General features: G+C 43.4%; 1 protein-coding gene across 15 annotated transcripts in view; it reads right to left on the reverse strand.

Moving 5' to 3' along the window:
* The window catches only part of ACOT11 (acyl-CoA thioesterase 11), a 749,239-nt gene that overhangs the window by 177,603 nt on the left and 547,166 nt on the right, over window positions 1-24,470 (reverse strand). For all 15 annotated transcript variants that reach the window (XM_085602549.1, XM_085602548.1, XM_085602556.1 and 12 more), the window contains one exon: window positions 16,287-16,431. In XM_085602549.1, coding sequence (XP_085458675.1) covers window positions 16,287-16,431 — 145 coding nt within the window. The remainder of the gene's footprint in view (window positions 1-16,286; window positions 16,432-24,470) is intronic.

Consider the following 24,470-nt stretch of genomic DNA (forward strand, 5'->3'; position numbering starts at 1 on the left):
GGCCGAGTCCAAACTGGGGTGGTGTGGTGAGCAAAAGAATGATGAAGGATGGCTGGGGGGTGAATGTTTGTATTGTACAGCATTCCGTCCATCAATTGTTCTTTTTGCATTGGCCTGCGCCGACACGAGACATCGCCGGAGATGAGCTCTGCAGTGCCGGAAGGTAGGCCCAGGGTGGGCGTCCCCAGCGTGGACTAGTGTCGCTCGGGGTCTGAAGTTCTGAAGTCTGCTGAGGAGGTCACAAGTGGAGACCAGTCAGGGTGTCTCAGACACCCTTCCCTTGCCCCTCTCCACTTCATCCTTGAGCACCTGATAGTGAGTGCGGGTGAGGCACGCCGGCGCCAGGAGGAGAGCAGCAACTGAGACGCTGGCGAACGACAGGGTGGGTAGTCAAAGAAGCGGCACCGCAGACCCCAGCGGGGGAGCCCGAAGCATGAGTGACAAGGCCTGCATCCCTGGGGCATAGCCCGGAGAACGTCCAGAGAGGGAAGGAAATGCTGGGAAACTGCAGCTCCAGCTTAGTAACAGATTGCCGGCTATTGAACTGTTGGCACATAGAGGACCTATATTGGCACTGTACTGGGCCAAACTGTCACCGGAAATTACGCTGGAGAACGAGAGCCAGCCCAAAATATAAGACCCGGGCTGCTTGTTCCTAGGAAAGTGAAAAACAGTGTCAACTGGCAAGCATAGGACAGGGCAGTACTACACAGTAAAGTCACCAAACAGAGCTAGGTGGACAACATAGGCCCTGAGAGTGCTCTGAAGTGCCCAGGATCAATACAGAGTGGAGTAGTGAACGAGAGCCTAAGAGTAGTACACTGAATGTCCCTAAGCCATGCTGCCCGGACGGCAGCTTGAACTACGTGACCGGCTGCGGCCCTCAACAGGGGGTGGGGTGTAGCGACACAACAGATAGCCCACTAAAGTGCCGCCAAATATGCGCCCAAAGGGAGCTCCCACCACCCAGTTCAATAAACTGGGCAAATACATGGTGCCCAGGCAAGCAGGCCCGGACGGTGGTGCGACCGGGGGACATGAGGAAGAGGAGACTGATCCCTTGCTTAGGGCCATCATGGCAGTTATTCATGACCTAGGAACAACCCTCTAATCCACAATAGATAAGGTCACGATAGAGATGAATCTCCTCAGGACGGACATGAATAAAACCTCCAAGAAGGTCACAGTAGCAGAGACGAATATCAACAACCTCCAAGTGGCCACCCGGAAACTGGAAGATCAAGTCAAATGCCTAACTAATCAACAAAAGATAATGGCAGCAAAACTCGAGGACCAAGAGGGTCGGGCCCATAGGAATAACATAAGGGTGGTGGGGGTCCCGGAGGTGGTGGAAGGCCCGTCAATGGGACTTTTTTTTTTTATAACGAACCTTATCCTGAAACACCTAAAACCAAAACGTATATCGAATTTCTTTTTAATTGAGAGAGCACACCGGGCACTGGTACCGCTACCGAGAATGGGGCCTCACCTAGGACAATCAATGCCAGGATACTGACTATCGAGATGCTATTCTTCAGGCCTCACACCTTCAGGGAGACCTGCACTACGAAAATGCACTGATCCCGTGTTTCCAGATTTCACCCTCGTGGTACAGCGACAATTACGCACATTCGATGAGGCAAAACATGCCCTCTGGCCTGTAGGCCTTAAATATATGATGCTGTTCCCGGCAAAGCTTAGGGTGTTGAACAATAGTAAATCTTAGTACTTTACAGAGTCCAAGATGGTATGGGATTGGCTGGAAAACAGACGAGAAGGCAAACCACATCGACAACAAGAATGGCGGGGATAGCAACAAGGAAGGGGGGGTCTCACAAGGGACACAAGGCGCAGCTTCGAATGGAGGTCCCTCCTTGAAACCTCGTCCGAAAAGCCGAGCAAGTTGAGCGCTCCCGACGCAAAAGGTTACTGGTCTCCTCCCGTGGAGAAAGGTCCTGGCTGACTGCTGGGCAGGCAGATTAGAAGACTGATAGGAACTCATCCATACTAGAAGGTTATGCAAGTGCAGTGGCTCCAAAATGAAAGTGCATGGATGGTTAAAATACTGGACGCTAGATAACTCCGGGGGATGGGGGGGGGGGGGGGGGGAAGAGAGCGGGGGGCCTTGGAGAAGCTACGAGAGGCAGAGCCAGCTGACCCTGATATTTAGAGACTGCTTAGTGGGCGACAGGCGCGCTGCAAATTGGGGATGTTGGTAGTTTAAATCTACGGTGCATGGTAGCAGGGTGGGGGGTGTTCAGGGGGAACATTTGTGTGTTATTGAGTTGTATCAATTGCATATTGTCTCTGTTCTAGCTTCTGAGCCATTACCAACCATCACATGTAATATCTGAACCTATGGCAATGGGGGGCGTGAGGAGGGGGAAGCTAGGGAGGAGATGGAAAGAACGACACTTACTACAGAATGCCTACAACTACACCAACAATAAAAGCCATACAGATGATGTGGAATGTCAACAACTTGCGGGGGAAAATTAAGCGCACCATGGTCCTGCAATACTTACGCAGGTTTTCCCCAGACAGTTCTCCTGCAGGAGACACCTTTGAAGGTCATCAAATATTTGGCGCTTAATAGGTTTGGATATACGCTCCTAGCCCATGCAGGATTCACAACAGGCTCTAGGGGGGGTGGCAGTCGTCATCAAGAACACATTGCCTTCTTTGCCAGGGTGCCTGTGGCACGACCTAGCCGGGAGATTCGTGGGATCACAGGGACATGGGAGGGCCGCACCATTAACATTTGTTCCATCTACATCCTACCAAGACTCCACACAGAGACGAATATCCTTTTGCTGGGCATGAAACGGGGCACCCTAATATTAGGAGGGGACATGAATGCCACAATATCAGTGGAGGAAGACAGAGAAACAGTGATATCCTGGGGGATGGGATCGCAATCACTACGAGACTTCGCAGAAGCAATGGGACTAACTGACTTGTGGAGAGTACACAACCTGAATGCTAGGGAAATACACACATCGGCGGCCCATGGCAGTCGTTCCCATTTAGATTCTATTTTTACCCAGACTATGTACGCAGGACAATTTCGGGGGGCACAACACAGAGCGAGGGCCATATCCGATCATTCTCCAGTTGACGCTACAAGGCCCCATTCGGGAATACACTCTCCCGCCTCGAGTGGCACTTCAGAGACCATGAGTTCCAGGACGGTTTGCGGGAACGGACGCAACAACACTTTGTCGAAAACACGGGTCAGTGGACTCCCACAGTACTCTATGGGTAGCATATAAAGTGGTCGTGAGGGGATACGTACAGGCGGTGACCGATTGAAAGAAAAAGGAGCGACGCTCCCACTGTGACAAGCCAGAGAGAGAATTAGCTGACAGAGATGCAAATGGGGAAGGTAGGGGTGACAGACTCGGTGTTGAAACACAAATTGCGACTGAAACAGGGATAACTTAGGGATTTGGAGAAAGAAGAGGCCCGCGCACATGCAATCGCCACACATAGAAGCATATACCATCTTGGCGAGAAAGCTAATAAGATGATAGCATGGCTAGAGAGGAGAGACAAGGGCCGAAGTTGGGTTCTACAGCTCTGCAAACCAGGTGACCCTCCGAGGAAGACAGGAGAGGAAATAGCAAGGGCCTTCGCAACCTACTACAAGGAAATATACCAATCAGTTTCTAGCAGGTCGGGTTAAGACAGCGCAGAGCTGCTCAATGACATTCTCCTCCCGACACCATTAGGGGAGAACAGGGAGGCAGTTGATCAAGATCGGACGACAGAAGAAATTATAGGGGCTATTCGAGATTTGCAATCTGGAAAGGCAGCGGGCCCAAACGGCCTCCCCGCAGAATTATATAAATGCGTGGCACATGGGGTGGCCCAGCCAATGCTCAAAATGTTTGAGACTGCACAAGACGAAGGACGGCTGACGAAAGTTTGCGGTTGGCAACTATTGTTGTCATGCTAAAGAAAGGAAGACCCCCCCTGAACTATGTAGCTCCTATATATTTTGAAGTGAAGGTACTGGCAAAGGTGTTGGCCAATCGACTGGGTCCGGTGGTGTCGACCATAGTTAATCCTGATCAGTCAGGCTTTATGCCACACAGAAGCACCACAGTGAATTAACGACACCTATATGGTGTGATGTGGGCACCGACAGGCCGACTAACTGAGGCTGCCACGCTACTGTCGCTTGATGCATGAATGGTATTTGACAGTATTGAATAGCCATACCTTTTTGCGGTCCTCACAAGGCTGGGATTCGGACCAAAGGTTCTGTAAGTGGGTCAAACTCCTTTACTGTGAACTAATGGCAAGGGTCCGATTAAATGGGACAGTCTCAAGACCATTCCGGCTACATACGGGTTACGAGACAGGGCTGTCCACTCTCCCCCCTGCTCTTCGTGCTGGCACTGGAGCCGCTGGCAGCCTGGGTCCAGGGTGACCCGCTTGTATGGGATATAGATGTTGGGGTAGCTGGGAAGAGCGCATCTCCCTATACACGGATGACATTTTGTTATACGCACAGAGGCCCCGCCAGACTTTCCACAGGTTTATTCACATACTGCATCTTTTTGGCAGTTACTCGGGGTACCAAATAAATTGGGATGAGTCCCTGGTGTTCTCCCTGGTGGGCGGGGCTTCGGTTCTCACATCCCCCTGCATGGCTCCCTGCATGGCTCTGGTCCACCGGGAGAAGTTTAAAAACCTTGCTATCTGGATCACCAGAACAGTAGAAGACTTCATGGCCCGGAATGTATATGTCCAGCTTGAGAGGCTACGGGGGGGAACGTGGCTCATTGGCGGCGCCTCCCGGTCTCACTCATGGGTAGGGCGGTGCTGTTTAAAAAGATGGCCCTCCCAGTCTGTTACACGTGCTGCAAAATACAGCATACCGAGTGCCGGAGACAATCTTCCAGCCACTTAAGGCCCAACACTGCACCCTGCTGTGGGGGAGGGAGGCATCCCGCTAATAGCGCTTCGTAAACTACAACAGGGGGTGTATGAGGGTGGCCTGGCAGTCCCCGATATCAGAAACGACTATCTAGCATCTCAGCTTGTTAACGTCAATGATTGGGTATACGCAGCACATACTAACCCTGCATATCGAGTAGATTGTTTAGCCATTGGGAGCCGAGGCTATCACAGCGTACTATACAGGAGAAAGCAAGACAGGCTGCTGCCGACGAACACACGGACGGTGGTACAGGCGTGGTGTAGGACCACGAAAATGCTGGGGTGGGAAAACAAATGGACAGAACAAATCCTGCTATGGGATAGTGACCTTCTGGGTGAGGTTGGGCAGATAAAGGGTCTCTGCAAATGAAATCTTATCGGGATAGAGCGTTGGGCAACATTTGGCATAGTAGAGCCATGATTACATTTGAGAAATTACAAGCGGAATATAAAATGACATAAGGAGAAAGATTCTGTTACCTACAATTGAGACCTGCTTTTCAATGCCACATACCGGAGAGAGAGCAAATATCTGAGGACTCCCCCCTGGAAGACAGGTGCTTACCTTGACCCAATGACTGATAAAGCGGTCTCATTAACAAATCGAAAGATCATGAACAACTCCCCTGGTGTGCTGGGTTCCCTGAGGGGGGGGGAGGCGGATGTGGGCTTGCTGGAGAACGACGACTGGGAGGTAGCCATACAATGCCCAAGGGAAATTGCCATAAGAGCACGATTTCGGTTAATAGAACTGCGAATCCTACACAGGTCATATACCCCCAGGACACTCCCAACACTGCATGGGCCGCTGTGACTCCGAAGGGTGCATTAGGGGATGTGGAGAAACAGGCACCGTCTTCCATATTTTATGGGCCTGACCTAAAATGCAGACGGAGGCAAGATGGCTCACATTGGGGGTTAAGAGGGTGACGGGTTTGCCAAAATACACCACAATGTGGCTCAGGTTGGCAGCTGGGGTGGCCAAGAGAAATGTAGCACGGGTATGGGGTGGGCCAACCACACCAAAGATTGAAGAATGGGTAAGAGATGTGGGCTGGAGCCAACAAGCCGAAAAGATCGTATACCAAAGTTGGGGCCGCCCCCAGAAGTGGGAAAAGATATGGACAGCGTGGACTAAGTACAGACTCGCTTCATGAGGGGGAGGTGGGTAGGAGTGGGAGGGAGGTGGGGTGAGATAATAGGATGTGGAAAGTTGTGTGTTCAATGTTAACATTCTCAGCTGTTTCTTGCATGATTTGCAAATATGATTACGTCATAGACCCCATGACTTGTTGCCACAAACTCTCTTCTTGTATAAGTATGTAACATTGCAATGTGCCAGAAGAAATGATTTAATAAAAAGAATGTTAAAAAAAAAAAGACTTGTCACCAGCAATCGTTTTTTGAGGCATCATTACTCTTGCAATGATGGGTGCGTCGAGGGACTGGCCTCTCTGGAGAGACCTCTGTAATGATGGGTGTGCATAGCAGGGTATGGAGAGGGACTGCCCTATGCTTTCAGGCTTCTCTTTCAGATGGCGGGTGTGCACAGTAGGGTTTGTGGGGGGGGAATGCCCTCTCCTTTTAGACCCCTCTCTCTCGGATGACTAGTGTGCATAGTAGGGTGTGAGGAAGGAGTGCTCTTTCCTTTTAGTCCTCTCTCTCAGCGGACCTGTGTGCGTAATAGGGTGTGTGGAGGGACTGGCCTCTCAGCTTAGACCTTTCTCTGTAATGATAGGTGTGCATAGCACGGTGTGGGAAAGGACGGCCTCTCCTTTCAGACCTCTCGCTCAGAGGACGGGTGTGCATAGTAGGGGGTGTGGAGGGGCTGGCCTCTCTCCAGAGACCTCTCTCTGTAATGATAGGTGTGCGTAATATGGCATGGGGAGGGACTGGCCTCTCTGGTGACACCTCTCTCTGTAATGATAGGTGTGCATAGTAGGGTGTGGAAAGGGACTGGCCTCTCCTCTCAGACCTCTCTCTCAGATGACAGATGTGCGTAGTAGAGTATGGGGAGGGACTGCCCACTAGTTTTAGATCTTTCTCTCTCTCTCTCTCTCTCTCTCTCTCTCTCTCTCTCTCTCAGATGACAGGTTTGAATATTAGGGTTATAGAGGAACTGGCCTCATCTTTCAGACCACTCTTCTGAGACCTCCCTCTGTAATGATAGGTGAGCGTAGTATGGTGTGGGGAGCGATTGGGCTCTTTTTTCAGACCTCTATCACAGATATGTGTGCATAGAAGGGTGTTTGGATGAGCCTTAACTCTACTCACAACTCTTTTCAAACCACTGAGCATAAATAGTAGAGTCTGATAAACACTATCTTCAGTACGACTCCAGCAAGACTCCTTCATACAGTACCAAGTGTACATAGCAGAGTGTATATCATACATCACATATTCCTTCTTAATTTTCATGATCGTGCGAGTCTCGCGAAATCGCAACATTAAAAAAAAAGATTTAACATTCTATTCATCTCTTGCAAACTCTCGCTCCAAAACAAAGACCACAATATGTAATCCTACTAATCGAATGCATTAAGAACTCATCTACTCCTTTTCACTATCCATGATCCTGCGAGAGTCCTGCGAGACTGTAAACCTTGGTAGTTATCCTTTAGACACCTCCTCTCAAGATTTAGGAGGACAGCATGTCTTTCTGCTGCCCCCTTACATAGCTTTTTTACTTAATTTCTACAACACCTTCAATTGTTTACAGTAAACAATAATGGCCGCAATTTAATTTCTAATATTCCAACAGCCAGCTAATCGGATTGCTCGCTCCCGCTAGAGCGGGAAAAACAGGCCTCTCATAAGCCTCCATTTTTAAATTGGTGCTCTCGCTGGAGGACTGCTGGATTCTCGCAAGCCAAACCATCCAAATATACAATTATTTTTTACCCTTAATTTCTCAAAAACTTCTAAATGGATTTATATCAAATCACAAATAGCATACTCTACCGACCAAGATGTAGCTTTCTGCTGAATTTGGTGTAATTCCGTTCAGCAGTTTTTTCTGTACCTTTGCCTAAAGAAGTCTATTGCAAATGCATGGAGATTTTAAGTTTTGGGATGCCCCTTTTTACTCGGCCCCCGCTTGACGGATCACCCTGAAACTTTCCAGAAAGGAGCTGAGGTGGTTGAACTTTTTGTGGAGATTCGTCAAACGGGGCCAAAGTTATTAGCAAACCAAAAAACGCTCTTTCTATGAAAAAGCAGACCCAACTACAACTATCTACTGGCGACTGCCAGTAAGATATAGATATAAATTTATTGATATAGATATATATATATATTCATTCACTGAAACAAACCATAGGTTTTAGGGACTTTATAGTTAGAAATTAGCATTTAAAAAACCTTTGAAATTCACTGAAAAAACCATAGGTTTCCCGTATGTTATAGTTAGAAATTAGCATTTAAAAGACCATAGAAATTCACTGAAAAAAACATAGGTTTCAGGGAAGTTAAAGTCAGTTGGACATTACACTCATCCAAAACCATAGAAATTCCGGCGTTAACTAGAACTCGCGCCCCCGCAATGCACTGCTGTTGACGTCACATATTATATCATTCATGACATGGTCAGTGACATCACTGATGACATCTCAAATTACATCACTGATGACATCATCCAGTGACTGTGTGTTTCTATAAAGTTTAAATAGGTTTTATATATATGCCAAGGTGTATTGAAGAATGAATGGGTGTACAAGTGTCTGGATGGATGATTTAGTAGGTGCGTGACTGACTGTATAAGTGAGTGATTAAATGTGTTTTACTGAATGCATGTGTTAGTGACTGATAAAAACATTCACACAGTTTAGTTTCAGTTGGTGTGTAAGCAGTTGCATGGGTTGGTGTGTAGCTAAATAAGGATCTATAAGGGTTATTGATTGGTTGTCTGAGTATCTGTATGGGTGCCTGATTGTCTGTGTGGGTGGGGGGTGTAACTCTGTGCATAGATGTGTGAGTGGATGATTCACCGGGTGTATGGGTTCAAGAGTGCATCTGTGAAGGGCTGTATGGGTGGGTGAGTGTGTGTATGGATGCCTCAGTGGTACATGTGTGAGTAACTGCATATGTGAAAGGCAGTATATGTGAATGTTGGGGTGTATAAATGAGAGTGAGTGATTGTGAGACTGGCTGTATGGATCAGCGTGTGCTTGTATTAGTTATTGTGTAAGAGTGTAACTATGTGTTAGTATATGTTTCAATAAGTGAGGTGGTGTGTGTGTATAACTGTACAGGTGAGTAAATGGGAGTGTGATTGATTCTTTGCATGACTGACTAGGTGTGTGAGTAACTCTATGAATGAGTGGCCGTGTGTGTGTCTGTATAGATATGTGAGTGCATATGATAATGCCATATTGATGGCTGACTGCATGTATGAGTGACTGTATGGGTGAATGAGTGGATGTGTTTGTAGACCTAGGAATTAGTGAGTGGGTATGTACTAACTGGTATTGGTGTGTCTATGGTTTCGAAAATGATAGTCTGTTTTTTAGAGTGGGTGTATCAAGGGTTACATTAGGGCGTGAGGAGGTGCATCAGATTTTCACATGGATGAGGTCATCAGTGATGTCACTGACCATGTCATGAATTATGTAATATGTGACGTCGTCAGCAGTGCATTGCGGGGGCCCGACTTACAGTTAGCTGAACTAACTACAACGCCAGAATTTCTATGGTTTTGTACGAGTGAAATGTCCAACTAACTATAACGTCCCTGAAACCTATGTTTTTTTCAGTGAATGTCTATGGTTTTTTAAATGCTACTTTCTAACTATAACGTGCCTGAAACACATCTGTGTAAGACGTACAGGGCCTGGACATGTGTTTTGGAATCGAGTACAAAGGGAAGATGGCAACATGAAGTGTGGCAGGGGCAAAATCACATGAGGGAGAGAGCTGGAAAACACATGCACTCTCAAGGAGTGCTTACCCACAAAAAGAAAAGTAGATCCATAAAACTGAGCAGTGGATAGATAGAAGTCAGATAATCAAAGGGATTTTAAAAAGGCTATGCTACATGGGGGGGGGACAAGCACAAGAAGAGGAAGGAAAACAATCGAACAAGAAACAAGAAAATGAGTGTGACAATAAAGCCAAATGATGGCAAGCAATGGGCAGGCAGCAAATCCAGTATAAGATCTTGGTAAGCCCACAATAGATCTTTTGCAACTAGACAGCTTGTGCAGTTTGGTAGGCAAGACCAAAAAACCATTCATAACTGGTACAAAAAGACAGCATTCTGACACGGATTGTCTTTAAACTGGTGCATGAGCATCTCTTACAAGGACCTCTATGAACTTGGGTTTGAATCATATATTAGGACAAAAATAAATGCCCAAAAATTGATGTTTGACTTAAAGTAACAGTCAAAAGAATCCGTTTTGAATGTCACGTTAAATTAACTATGATACAAAAAGACAAACGGAGATTTCCAAATATCATCAAATACAATTTCAGAAATCATCCTGGACACAGGAGTACCTTCCTACAAGTCATAATAGATTACAAACAGTAATAGTTCCAAAATTACAAGGGCGGATAGAAAGAAGGGGTAGCAATTAAAATAACTTAATAAGCTGCACAAAATACCTTCCATTCAGATGTGCTTAATACAGAAAACCAATTGAAAGGGTATACCAACGTTCAGGTATATCAATGTTCAATTTGTCCTAACACGACTCTCCAATTCTAACATTAATAGACCTCTGCGGTCATATCAATAGTTTGAAGAACGATGTAGGCAGGTGTACGGATTCATTTGAAATGTGCCCATCATTTATTTGGGGGATGGAGGAGGTGGCACTTGGGCAGGGAATACACTCAAGCCCATATTAGACACATTTTAACTGACCTACATCTAGATGGAAAATATAACATGCTTGATAATTAGCTATTTCAGGAAAATTGCCACAAGTCCCTTAAAGCAGTCTTTATTTAAAATTGAGTTTTAGGCCTTAAAGTTATTTCTGCTTTAAAGAAGAATTCTTAAGTACACCAAAGAATAACATCAGAGGGTGGGTTAACTTTCTGTACAAGCTACTCAATAAAATTGACCAGGCACCTAGTGGGCACCCATCTTTAAATTGCAGCAGAAATTGTTGGCCATGTTCAAAAAAGGTCACTAAAGCCCTCGATGTGGTGGCACCCCGCAAACCACCACACACCATGTCCTTAAAAAGAAATGAAAAGATGCTGAACTCTAAATTAAAAGCCACTGCAAAACACTTGAAACGGAAATGTAAGAAAGACAATCATTTCTGCGATCAAACACAAGCATTAAATTTGGCATAATGGTAGAATAAACTTAAATATTTTGAATATGGTCTATGATTTGATTTAAAAAAATCCGGATCTGTGAAAAGAATTTCCATAACAGTCAAGGTTTGGGGGTGGGGATAATTCACAAAGTCATACACATTGAATGCGTAGAAATGTACAAAATTCAAGATGGGAGCTAAAAACAGTTGCCCATGCATAGTTAACTCTTTATTTGGTAAAATCACTTCACTCAGCATCCCAAATTTTCGTTTGAGTCCTTACTTTTTCCCTTTATGTGCTGTCCTAATGTACTGATATTATCATTTAGATTTCCTGATTCAGAAAAAGGTCCAACAAACTCTTCTGCCCCAGGTTTAAGTGACATTGTCAGGGTTTATGCAAAATCGGTATATCTCTAATTTGTTCATTCATATCAATATGTTGATAAAACAGACTTTGGTTTGCACTTTCTTGGGAGATAGGCAATTTTTTATTCTTACCCCCCAGTTTGTATGTTTTGTATTAAGGATGTGCCTTGCTGCAATTTATTCAAAAACAGTGTATTTTTCTGTTTTATCACTGTTTTGTCACCAGGGTGGTTCAACTAGATGGAAAAGGCGAAGGATTCAGAAGAGATTTGTTATCGATCTACTCAGCCATCTCTAGCCATATTTAATCGCCATGGTTCGTTTTCAAAACACACAAGTTAGGTAAGGTTTGATAAATTACTTCTCTGTACAGTGATAAGGTGATTGCCTTAGAACCCACCTAGTCTTTGACATTACCAGTACTATAGCCATACAGATAATGAATCAATAAACAGCCTTATGCAAGGAGTATTCTTTTCATAACTGGGAATTCATATTCATTTTATGATCTGAAACATCCGTTTTTTTTAAATTAGTCGCTGTCCTCAATACTAGAGTGAATGTAGTTAAGGACTAATTAATTGTGAAACGCCATTAGGCAAAATAATAGTTTAAGCATTAATTTCACCGTCTTCTATTTCGAGAGTTAAGTGGCATTTAGTGAACATTATTCCTTGTTTTTGAAATATCACAATCAGTAAGTGGAGTTGAGTCTTAGAAATCTGTCGCTTTGGAAGACTAGGCTCACCATTAAACAGCTAACCTACTCATTGGAGAGCTCCATTTCTCTCTATTAAATCCAACGGATTCAGTTGTGCCGGGCAAAACTAGAAACATCTGTCAAAGAATAATCACATTTGAGTACGGGTCTATATCTAAACTGGAGCCCAAAATTAGCTGTTGCAAGAGAGAGTGAGGTAATAACAAATTACTATGTGTTCCCACGTTCAGTAGGCTGAGCAAGGGCATTTGAAAGAGGTTAAATTGACTTAATCTGCACTTTATTAGATGAGTAAGATTGATAATTGTCCTTAATTAAATACTTCAAAGGACGCGAACTAGACGATTGTGTCTTGATAAACTGGTTGGACAGTGAATCCATTGGTAAGCCTCAGCCCAGCCATGGGATCTTTGCAGGAGCAGCCGGATTACAGAGCTGTTTGATATGAATAGTGTTCATAATAAACAGCTTAGCAGTAGATTGCAGTGTAACTGCCTATCCTAACCAGAGCATCGATGAGAAAAGACCACACTCTGTCCCCGTAAATCATCCAGTAATCCAGTCAGCATGTCAAACAAGCATTGATAAATGCATTAGAGTCGCCTATGTGATTAATAAGCTGTACAATATAAGTTACAGAACGTCTGTTAAAGTGTTATGACTTGTTTATGTACAAAAAGGCAACATATTGACCTGTTACTAGTGGTATAGAGCGGGTAAATAGGGGTTTTTTGAAAACTGAATTAAGAGGAAAGTAATAGAACTAATTGATGTAATAGCAATATTAGGTGTTTAGAGGAGTTCTGACAACTTTTGGGCCGGGTGCCACTGCACCTGCTGCATCATTGAAGTCATGACCCTAGTGCCTGTAAGGTAACTACACTTGTAGCTGCTTATTTAGTAGTTAAATCTAGCAATATTTGGGGTTTAGAGGAGTTCTGACACCTTTTGGCCCCAGTGTCACTGCACCTGCAGCACCATTGAAATCATGGTCCTAGTGCCTGCTAGATAACTGCACTTCTGACTGCATGTTTACTAATAAAGTTAAGCAATATTATGCGTTTAGTGGGGTTCCTAGAGCTTATGGCCCCAGTGCCACTGCACATGCTGCACCATTCAAATCAAGTCCCTTTTAACTGTAAGATAACTTCAATTGTGTCTGCCTGTTTAGTAGTAACATATAAGTCGAGTAAGTCATGACAAATTTTGGGCCAGGTGCCACTGCACCAGGATAACTTCAATTGTATCATCCTGTATAGTAGTAAAATATAGCAATATTAGGTGTTTAAATTAGGTCATGACATTTTAGGCCTGGTGCCACTGCACCATTCACCTCATGACTGCCAGTTTAGTAGTAAAATATAGTAATATTAGGTGTTCAATGGGGTGCCGAGAGCTTTTGATCCTGGTGCTACTGCACCTGCTGCACCATTCAAATCATGACCCTATTGCTTGCTAAATAAATGCACTTGTGACCGTTTGGTTTAGTAGTAACATTTAACAATAATCTGGGTTTGACAACTTTTGGCCCCGGTTCCAATACACCTGCTGCACCATTTAAATCAAGCCCCTTTCAACTGCAAGATAATTGCAATTGTGAGTGCCTGTTTAGTAGTTAAATATAGCAATATAAGGTGTTTAGAGGAGTCCTGCCAACTTTTTGGCCCAGTGCCACTGCACCAGCTGCACCATTTAAATCATGACCCTTGTGCCTGAAAGATAACTACACTTGTGACGGTCAGTTTCATTGTAAAATATAGCAATAATTGGTGTTTAGTGGGGTGCCTGGAGGTTTTGGTCCCGGTGCCACTGCACCTGCTGCCCAATTTAAATCATGACCCTAATGCTTGCTAGATAACTGCACTTGTGACTGCCTGTTTAATTGTAAAATATAGCAATATTAGTTGTTCAGAACAGTTTGACAACTTTTGGGTCTGGTGCACTTGTGACTGCCTGTTTAGTTTTAAATTTCAGCAATATTCTGGGTTTATTAGGGTACCTTGAGCTTTTGGCCCCGGTGCCACTGAACCTGCTGCAACATTCAAATCAAGTCTCTTTTTTAACTGCAAGGTAACTGCAATTGTGACTGCCTATTTAGTAGTCAAATACAGCAAAATTATTTGTTTAGAGGAGTTCTGACAATTTTTGGGCCTGGTGCTACTGCACCATTCAAATCATGACCATGTTGCCTGCAAGGTGACTGCACTTGTGACTGCCTGTTTAGTAGTAAAATATAGCATAGCTCTTGTATATTAGCTTTATTTTTAACGTGCAATGTTTATTACAACATTTAGAATTTGATCATAATGACCAAATAGATTAAGTTGAAACAAGTCAATCTGATAATGCCTACAACGTGCAAAGAACGGTACTGAGACATGACTAGGAAATGCGAAAGACGTTTTAAGACTAAAGCAACTGCTTTACAGAACTAATAAAAAATAAGCATTCCAGCATACAGTTTGAAGCAGTCTGCCCTTTCCCTGGGAAAAGATCTTATCTTGACAGTGAATGGGGCGTAAATAGTGTGAACAACTTTAGTAGAAGTACTGTAAATGGGTACAGCCAGGGGAACGTAACAAAAAAAAAGTTCCACACAAAAGTGAATTAATACAGTAATTCGGTTATGGGAATTGATAAGAGACCCCTTTTAAGATATATTAAATACAAGGTATTTCACAAGCATAGCACTTTGCAGGCGTAAGCTAAAAAGAGCTCGACACACCATGAAGACGATCTGTGTTGGCTTGTTTTCCTTTGTAGGGGCCGGTATATGATGGGAGAAACATCCAGTGGTCACAAAGCCAAACAATGGTGGAAGGCAGCACCAATCTAAACTGCCCATAAAGGCACCACTTGCTGGCTGAAGCAAACCATAGTCTTTTTAGTTGATCCATTAACAAAGGTGCAATCGCGCTAATGTGCAGCAAGACAGAAAAACAAGTCCTGGAACACCAGCTTCATTTCCACAGCTTTTGTTTGCCTAGGTTGTGCATGAAGTCTATTCTTCCAGGGCACAGTTCAGGAACAAGACGGTGTACAATTCAAACCTGTGAACAAATGGTGCCAATGATGATGTTGACATTCGTTTGCCCCATGGAGAGCCCAGCAGATCGGTATATTTTTTTGCCATACGTCTGCAGATATTTGCCTCTTTGTCCATTTCAGAGGACACTGCCCTTCAGAGATGCTAACACTACCAGTAAAAAACATAAAAAAGCCTGGTATTTCTTGTCCAAGCACGCGAGTTGGCAGGTTCAAGAAGGCTTCTTCCAAATCCCCAGGGCCCGTTTGAGAAGGTCTGGCTCATTGACTTAAGTTAGCTGAGGATGGAGAGAGGTCATGGTGACCTCATTTTACGACAGGTGGTACCACGTAACTCCCATCATGAATCATTCTAAGCACAGGTTCCTGCCTGCGGGATTAGAAATGACCAGCTGCAATGTGGGATGGTAACAAGGACTCCACAGTGAGACCACCACATCAGTCAACAGCCACAAGATAGATATGCATGGCACACCCACATGCTAGCGCCCCCTACTGCGGGTAGGGCTGAAGCACCCTGCTGCATTGGGAAGGGATCACACAAGCAGACATCTGTGAGAGGCTCCACCACACTTGCCCACTGTAATCATCTAAGCAAGTCTGACAAATGACCTTTGGCATCAGACCAGACACCCCCTCTGGACACAGTACCACACATCTACGACCAGAGTACCAAAACCAGAGGCCAAACACGTTAAGTATTAAAAGGACCACAGATCACTAACAAATACATTACAGTTAACCAGTGATAACATAAAAAGTGTTTACTCATCGCACAATTCCTGATGCCATCTACAGCCCTGAATTGTATGCAAGGGGTATTTTCAGACCTACATGAAACATCTTAAATAAACATTTAAATATACAAATTGTCATTTTAAATGAGCATCAAATATATATTTCAAGTAGTGTATCAGTTTACAAAGCATTACCTCTGGTTCCGGCCTTACACAGGGTAGGGTACGCGTTTGGTTTTTGTCGTCATAAACAACAAAGGTCATGAAGGCACTGTTAATGTGTCTTCTACTGACTTCTCCTTCTTGTCGGTAGGCCTCCACGCACACCCCAACCTCCATACTGAAAAAAAGAGTGTAGCAGGTCACACAAATTACCTCAATCTCAGAAACCAATCACCAGCATAAAAGGCAACTGCCTCCTCTAAATAGAAATGCTGAACAGGCGACTCTCGTGAGAAACTGCCACAAATCAACTTCTACAATAACCAGTGACTATCCTTTTCATTGCGCCGAGTTGCCACATTCATTGTTAAAACACTGTAAATGTAAAGTGTCATTTTGTGAAGCTTTAACGTGGTTTATAATATTTTATTGGGACATTATAACCAATTTACACGACATGAGCACACTGAAGAGAAGGAAATGGCAAAGAGAAGCAACACACCATATCAGCCAAACTTGGTGGATTCTTCAAAGCTTTAGATATTTTACCCAATCTGGCCATATTTGGATAGTATATGGGCCCTTCAATGATCTGAGGTGGTTTATCGTTCCATGGCCTCTGCTGCCACTACTAGAATCTCTGTGGACTGCATACAGCCCGAATGCCCCATGTCACAACTGGTGCTCCATGCTGTGACTATGTGCGAGAGCTGTCACTTATCTTGGGACTTCCTGATGTTTTACCAAATCTTTCCTTTTCCAAAGTCCTCAACCATGCCTTTCTATCATTTGTCTTCCCTAGGGAGTTCCAAATTATTTTTAGAGTAGGCTGACAGCAAAACTTTGGATGGAAAGGTAGTAGTAAATAGCTAATTATGGCCACTGATTCTCTTTCAAAAATGTACACTATCTGTGGTGGTCAGAAGCTATCCAAGCAGAGATTATGTCTTTGAAAAAAGTGGTAAAAAACTCAATGTAACCAATAACTTAGACCAGGGGTCTCCAACGAGTAGCTCGGGAGCTACTGGTAGCTCGCCAGTACCTTCAAAGGGGGAACAACCTTTACAACGCAACTTTTACAACGCACTACCATTACAACGCATTTTTTACAACGCATAATCCATTACAACGCATGACATTACAACGCATGACACTACAACGCATTTTTAAAAACTACCTTTACAACGCATTCCATTACAACGCATACTACCATTACAACGCATACCATTACAACGCATAATATTACACTATACTATCCAACACTTACCCTACTGATGCACCCCCTGGAGTTAGAATAGTAATTTTTACCCCTATACTATCCAACACTTACCCTACTGATGCACCCCCTGGAGTTAGAATAGTAATTTTTACCCCTATACTATCCAACACTTACCCTACTGATGCACCCCCTGGAGTTAGAATAGTAATTTTTACCCCTACACTATCCAACACTTACCCTACTGTTGCACCCCCTGGAGTTAGAATAGTAATTTTTACCCCTATACTATCCAACACTTACCCTACTGTTGCACCCCCTGGAGTTAGAATAGTAATTTGTACCCCTATACTATCCAACACTTACCCTACTGATGCACCCCCTGGAGTTAGAATAGTAATTTTTACCCCTATACTATCCAACACTTACCCTACTGATGCACCCCCTGGAGTTAGAATAGTAATTTTTACCCCTATACTATCCAACACTTACCCTACTGATGCACCCCCTGGAGTTAGAATAGCAATTTTTACCCCTATACTATCCAACACTTACCCTACTGATGCACCCCCTGGAGTTAGAATAGTAATTTTTACCCCTACACTATCCAACACTTACCCTACTGTTGCACCCCCTGGAGTTAGAATAGTAATTTTTACCCCTACACTATCCAACACTTACCCTACTGTTGCACCCCCTGGAGTTAGAATAGTAATTTTTACCCCTATACTATCCAACACTTACCCTACTGTTGCACCCCCTGGAGTTAGAATAGTAATTTTTATCCCTACACTATCCAACACTTACCCTACTGTTGCACCCCCTGGAGTTAGAATAGTAATTTTTACCCCTATACTATCTAATACTTACCTTAAATGTAATTTAATATTATGCGTTGTAATGGTATGCGTTGTAAAGGTAGTATGCGTTGTAATGGTAATGCGTTGTAAAGGTATTTTTAAAAAATGCGTTGTAGTGTCCTGCGTTGTAATGTCATGCGTTGTAATGGATTATGCGTTGTAAAAAATGCGTTGTAAGTGCATGCGTTGTAAAAGTGTGCGTTGTAACGTCATACATCCCCTTCAAAGTAGCTCTCTGAGGTGAAGTCAATACCAGTATCAATTTCAGAGTAGGTGCCTATTAAAGAAGGCAGCACTGATCATCTCAAAACCCTAAGAGTGACAGCCAGCCAAACTTATCACAGTAACTCATACTAACACTCAAACACACACTGTGCCAGCTTATAGGACCTGCTACATGACAGTCTGTATCCAATCTCAATATAATTAAGCCACAAGGAGATTGACCATGTTGCAGTCCCTCCTTTATCAGTCACAACATGTGTGTGAAAAGTGCACCATCAAAAAAGTATGGCAGCAGTAGCCTGAGCTGTAATCAGTGCTGACCCACCAAAGTGTGGGACTGCAGGAGTCAGAGTGAAAAATGTGTCAGTTAGATGCATTATCAGCTCAAGACCTGAGGAGAATGGGGTATGATCCAGACCAGAGAAAATTAAGAGATTCATCAACATTTATGTTTGTGCCCATGATAAACACTATTCCTTCTTGAAACTATGCCTGGTGCCGAGAACCGCCAAATATATATGCTAGCCCCATCATAGGAGTATTATATTTGGCATAATTGTGTCCATTCCTGACATAATAGTGACAATGGCATAATTATGGTCATCCTTGACTATTTTAGTATTTTTGGTCTAGTTGTGGTATGCTGGCAGCCATCATAGACCTACTCTGAGCATGACTCGCCTATATGTACCTATTCTTGGCATATTAATGGTCCTGACTGATATGTGGTCTTATCCCTGATCCTTCTGGTGTCCAGCCTTGGCACAACTGTGGCCCTAGTATAATGGTAGGCATTACTGGCATAATCCAGGCATCCATGGTGCTATGGTGAGCATCCATTATGATATAATGGGGTAACCCACAATTGTCCACGGACCTGGGTAACGATTGGTATAGGAAACAACAGTCCTAGACTTCTTTAAAGCTACAATTCAGTTATGAACAACATTCATTAGTCAAAGGGCATCTGGTACATATAGAATTATCATTGTATCATTAATGTACCACCATTTTCTTTACAATGCAAACAAGTATATCCTCAAAAGACACAAAGGTACAAAATATCACTCCAATAGTGACTTTTTATTATTTAGTTACTTTTATAACAGATCACCATATTCAATGCTCCAAATAGAGAAAGAGGTTGCTCCAAGGGGAGTGTGAAAAAGGAAAGTGCTCATGAAGTTGGACAGATATAAAGGAGGGGAATCCAAAAGGCAAATTCAATAACCTATCAATTACACATGCTGGTATCCTTAGTAAAACTGGTCGTGGTTCATAGTGGCACCAGTTTTACAGATAGGCCAGTCCCTTATGGATTTACAAATATTCATTTCATGATTTTCTGATGATGCACAGAGACAGATGGCATATGACTGTAATACCTGGGAATTCAAAGTAGTCTGTCCATATGAGGCATTTGTACATGGGAGTACATGATAATGACAAGCTGATGTTTTGAGACTGTGCATTTCTCAAAAACTGAAAACTAATATTTAAAAGGCAGTTTTAGTTTTCAAACATTGTTTTTTTCTGGAAAATTGAGTTTGTTTGCCCACAGTGGAAAGTAGTATTAGATAGAAAAATTTGCATTTTCAGAAACTGGTGAATGATAATTCAAGCTGAGCTTGGGAGACATACTGCTGTGCTTATGCCCTTTGAGCCACTGGGCATGTCAAGATTTGAATGTTACTTCATAAGTCAAGGGGAGACATTTAATACTGAAGAACTTTTTCCCAGCATTTCTGCTGGTAACCGCACTTGGTATACTTGGGTGTTAACTACTGAAAATCTTGCTTTGGGTGGTAATAGTGTAGTCACTATTTTACAGATATAAAATTTGCTAGTAGCTCGGGAAGACTTTCCTTGAGCAGAAGTAGCTCTCACTACAGAAAAGGTTGGAGACCCCTGACTTAGACGTAATCAGGATTCTTCACTATGTATGGACCATGCATCACTATATATTGAAAAAAAAACTACAGGCACTGGGCTTCAAGAAAATCTATCAGGTTTTGAACTGTATCGATTAATCTCAGCTTACACATCTTTGGACCAGCCAGAAATTCAGAACACAATGCCTTCCGATTGTGAGGGAGATTTTGCAAAAAAATATGACAACAGCAAATATAAAGAATTATGAAAATCAGGTGAGAAGGGAGAGATGATGGGGCCTTGTGTTTGAAGAGGTCGACCTTGAAGTTGGAGAACCGGGTTCGAGTCTCGGCAGGAACACTCAACATCCTGTGATTCTGGGCAAATCACTTAATCTTCCCGTTAATATGTGTAATATTAATGTTGATATGTTCCCTTTCATTCTGTACCTAGCTGCTCAGCCAGTGCGAGTATTCCTGTCAGAATGTTAGTGTGAGTGGAATGCTTGGGTGCCTGGGTGTGTGTGAGACAGTTGGGAAGATGGGCTGAGCAGCTAGGAGGTTGCTCCTGGTGGGGCTTGTTCTGGCTTGCTGTATATACATCTAAGAACTTATTAAACTTAATCTACTTCTACCTGGCCACGTCTACAGCATCTACGCGTGACTCCTGAACATGTGGGACCAGCCCACTACAATAGGTCTGTCTGTAATACAACTGGTGCTCATGTAAAGCGCTCTGATATCTTCGGGTCGAGTTCGCGATCAAATGTTCCTGGCTTGCAAGAGGCTTCCCAATTAAAAAAAACGACATTCCACTTCTGTGGTTGGGCACTGTGCACAGGATATGATTTACCCAACACCGGAACCAGGTAAAGGTCAAACCGAGAAGTGCACATTTTACAGATATTTGGCATAGAAGTTGGCAGTCTTAAGCAACTTTTACACATGAAGCCCTACCAATCCCACACATTTTTTAAAACTCGATATTTGGGCAATTTCAGGTAGGTGTGACTTGCATACATGGCACTGTTTGTTTTACCCATAATGCTCTGCAAAACAAACTACTACATAAAAAATAAATCAGTCTCTTCAAATTTGCATGCAGTAGAAGACTAAAATTGAAAGACAATAGCGCAAGTCCTAGAATTCAGCATACCCACTTTTCCCACTAAAAGCGACATGGGTTGGCATATTGTGCCAGGCAGGAACAGGCCACAAGTGCATTTTTTTACACTCAAATTTAAGAGAGTCTTTATTTATACTCTGCATATTGATTGCAGTACTCGGCCCAAGGGGTAAACATATCTCCTATAGAAACCTACCAACCATAGAATTTTTTTTTAAACTAGACACCTGTGGGAACTCAGGAAGACAATTTTGTTTTTATTTGGTATGACCTGCAAATGTCAAATTATTGTCAAAAACTCGATTTCCTATCATTTAGGTGGTGCAAACCACCCAACATGTCTGCTAACAATGGAATGCTTACCATTCACCATGTGAATGCAAATGCTTACACAAAAGAACACTACTAAGCATGTGTGTGGATGGGCTTTTTTCTTTTACAAAAATCTAGCACTTGGGATCTTTGTGATTTTTGGCCCACGAGTTGCCTGCTATTACAGGAAACCGACAAACACGAATTTTTAAAGGTTGAGAGCTGGAAGAATGAATGACGCAGCAACATTTTCAACCAACAATACCCTGCAAACATCGAGCTATTGATAAACAAAGGAGCTGATTCAATATCCAAGGGTAACAATTGTACCCTACATGCACGGTTCACCATACTGTGCAGTAGAGAAACAGACAAAAACAAGCAGCCATTGCACCTACCAAATTCCTTGGAAAAACAATCACTCAAAATGCATGCGATTTGCCAGCGTTACTTCGAGCCATTTTTCCGCCTAGTACATCAAGACCATTTTTTGGGAGTCGTGTTGGAACGCAGGGTTACAAAACATATGCCGTTGGCTGATGCTGTTGGCTTCAAATCGGTCTGTCTTTTGGTGGTTGACTCACTGATAAAGGAGTCGCTTGGCAGCTGGTGAGGGTGAAGGAGGGTACTGCAATATTCTTGTATGTGTGTAGGGAACCAACTGTTAACTTTGCAGGTTGCGGGACATCGATTGATAGATTTGCCACTAACAGAAGGATGAGAGTCACTACTTGGATAGAAAATTGGCTGGAAAGATTAGGAGTACACCTCTTGAATGAACTATGTTCAAAGAATCTGCAATATCATGGCTGGCATTTTGACCAGTTGTAGTTAACTGAGATAGAGAAGGCGGATAATGAGGATGCATTAGTAGTGATGCAGTAAGTTATGTGATGGATAGTGCCATCACAGAGGAAGACTGAGTGCACAAAATGACAGAAGCCTTTATGGGGCAGATGATAAAATATGTGGTGGAGACTTAGTCGAGTAAAGTGCCTAGAAGTGGAACTGCTCTTTTACTGTGCAAGGTAGCACCGATTTACCATCATAAGCTGGGCATATAAGAGGGTGCTGGATTTAGCGCAGAAAGGGCATATGGACATGAGGTCAAAGAAATTAAGACTAGGTGAAGAACCAAAAAATAGGTAAAGAATTGTGTTCTGTGATAAGTGAGCTATATGCTTCAGAAGAACCTCCACTAGTTATGATCCAAAAGACGTTAAGCCTTGGAAAGCTTACATTGGATGTCGAAAGCTCGTACCGATTACTAGCTTATGATTCACCTATCTTTCATCAGAACAGCTTTGAGAAGGCAGCCTCCTGCTCAATCAGGAGCAGATCAACAAATGCAGGACTGCCAATCCAGCGTCATACCATACTGCAGCACAGAAAATGCTACAGCACAGACATGGACATTCTTTAAGTACTTCAATGATGCCCTTCACAATAATGACAAAAGTGGACACTTGCTTCCTGATCCTGCGTGACTTCTCTGCAGCACTCACCACTAGACCACAAGACCTGGATCCAAACCCAAAAAATACACATTCTTTTCGGATATTCCTTAAATAATTGACATCTTATCATTTTAGTCACCAACAGCTTGTCAAGATGAGATTCGCTCGCTCCAAGAAAGTTTGCATCCTCTGCAGTGTATTCCAGGGATCCATTCCCTCCCCTATGACCTCTACAGGGAACCCCTCAGTCCATAACGACTGACAATATCAAGATACTTTAATACACAGATGAAACACCCGCCTCACGTTAATCCAGACTTGTATGTCAAGCACCTACCTATAGTTCAACTAAATTTCTACTGTTTACCAACAGCTCAAAACATTCACCAATTCAAGCTTAGCTAGCCATGTGAACCTAGACAACTTTTCTCCCAAGCTGACAGCCAAAGCAGTCACTCCGATTTACCCTGGACAAAGAAAACTCGATATCAGCCCACTCTCCTAAAAAAATTTAACTCTTCCTACCCGAAACAAACTTCGCACCAATTTTAAAAGACTCACTCCTCTTCCATCTATATAGAGGCTATGATTGACTGCCTCCTCAACAACACTTTGGCAAACCTGAAAGGTATCCTACTACCTGACAAGCCCATCATACGCGCCATCCAAACACCCCTACATACCTGGCCAGGAGCCTAACCCCCTCTGGTCGATAGAGCCCACCAGGAGCCCGGACATCGTCAAACTGATGAAGATATGAAAGAAAGGACCAGAAGGCAGATATTCTCCATCTGCATCCCCAGTACATAGAACAATCTCACAACTAACACTAGAACTGCCTGCCCTAATGCAATTCAGAAAGAAATTGAAGATGCATCTCGCCAAACAGAACTATCACCCTACACAGTACAAAACCTTCTTTCAATAGACTGAATGCTCTACAGCTATGTCTGAGCTGTAAAACCATACATATGACTTTGGCACACCATCCACAGTGTATAACAGGTCAATAACCCCAGTAGGAGAAGGTGAAAATGGGAAACCATAGTATAGCAACCAAGTCAATAAAGAACCTTAGTGATAAGTTTTGAGGGAAGGCTTCCTTGAGCAGTTGGTATTGGATAATGACAGGCAAAATCATATCTAGTAA

The sequence above is a fragment of the Triturus cristatus genome, chromosome 4_2, assembly GCF_964204655.1.
Source record: "Triturus cristatus chromosome 4_2, aTriCri1.1, whole genome shotgun sequence".
In the NCBI taxonomy this organism is placed as follows: domain Eukaryota; kingdom Metazoa; phylum Chordata; class Amphibia; order Caudata; family Salamandridae; genus Triturus; species Triturus cristatus.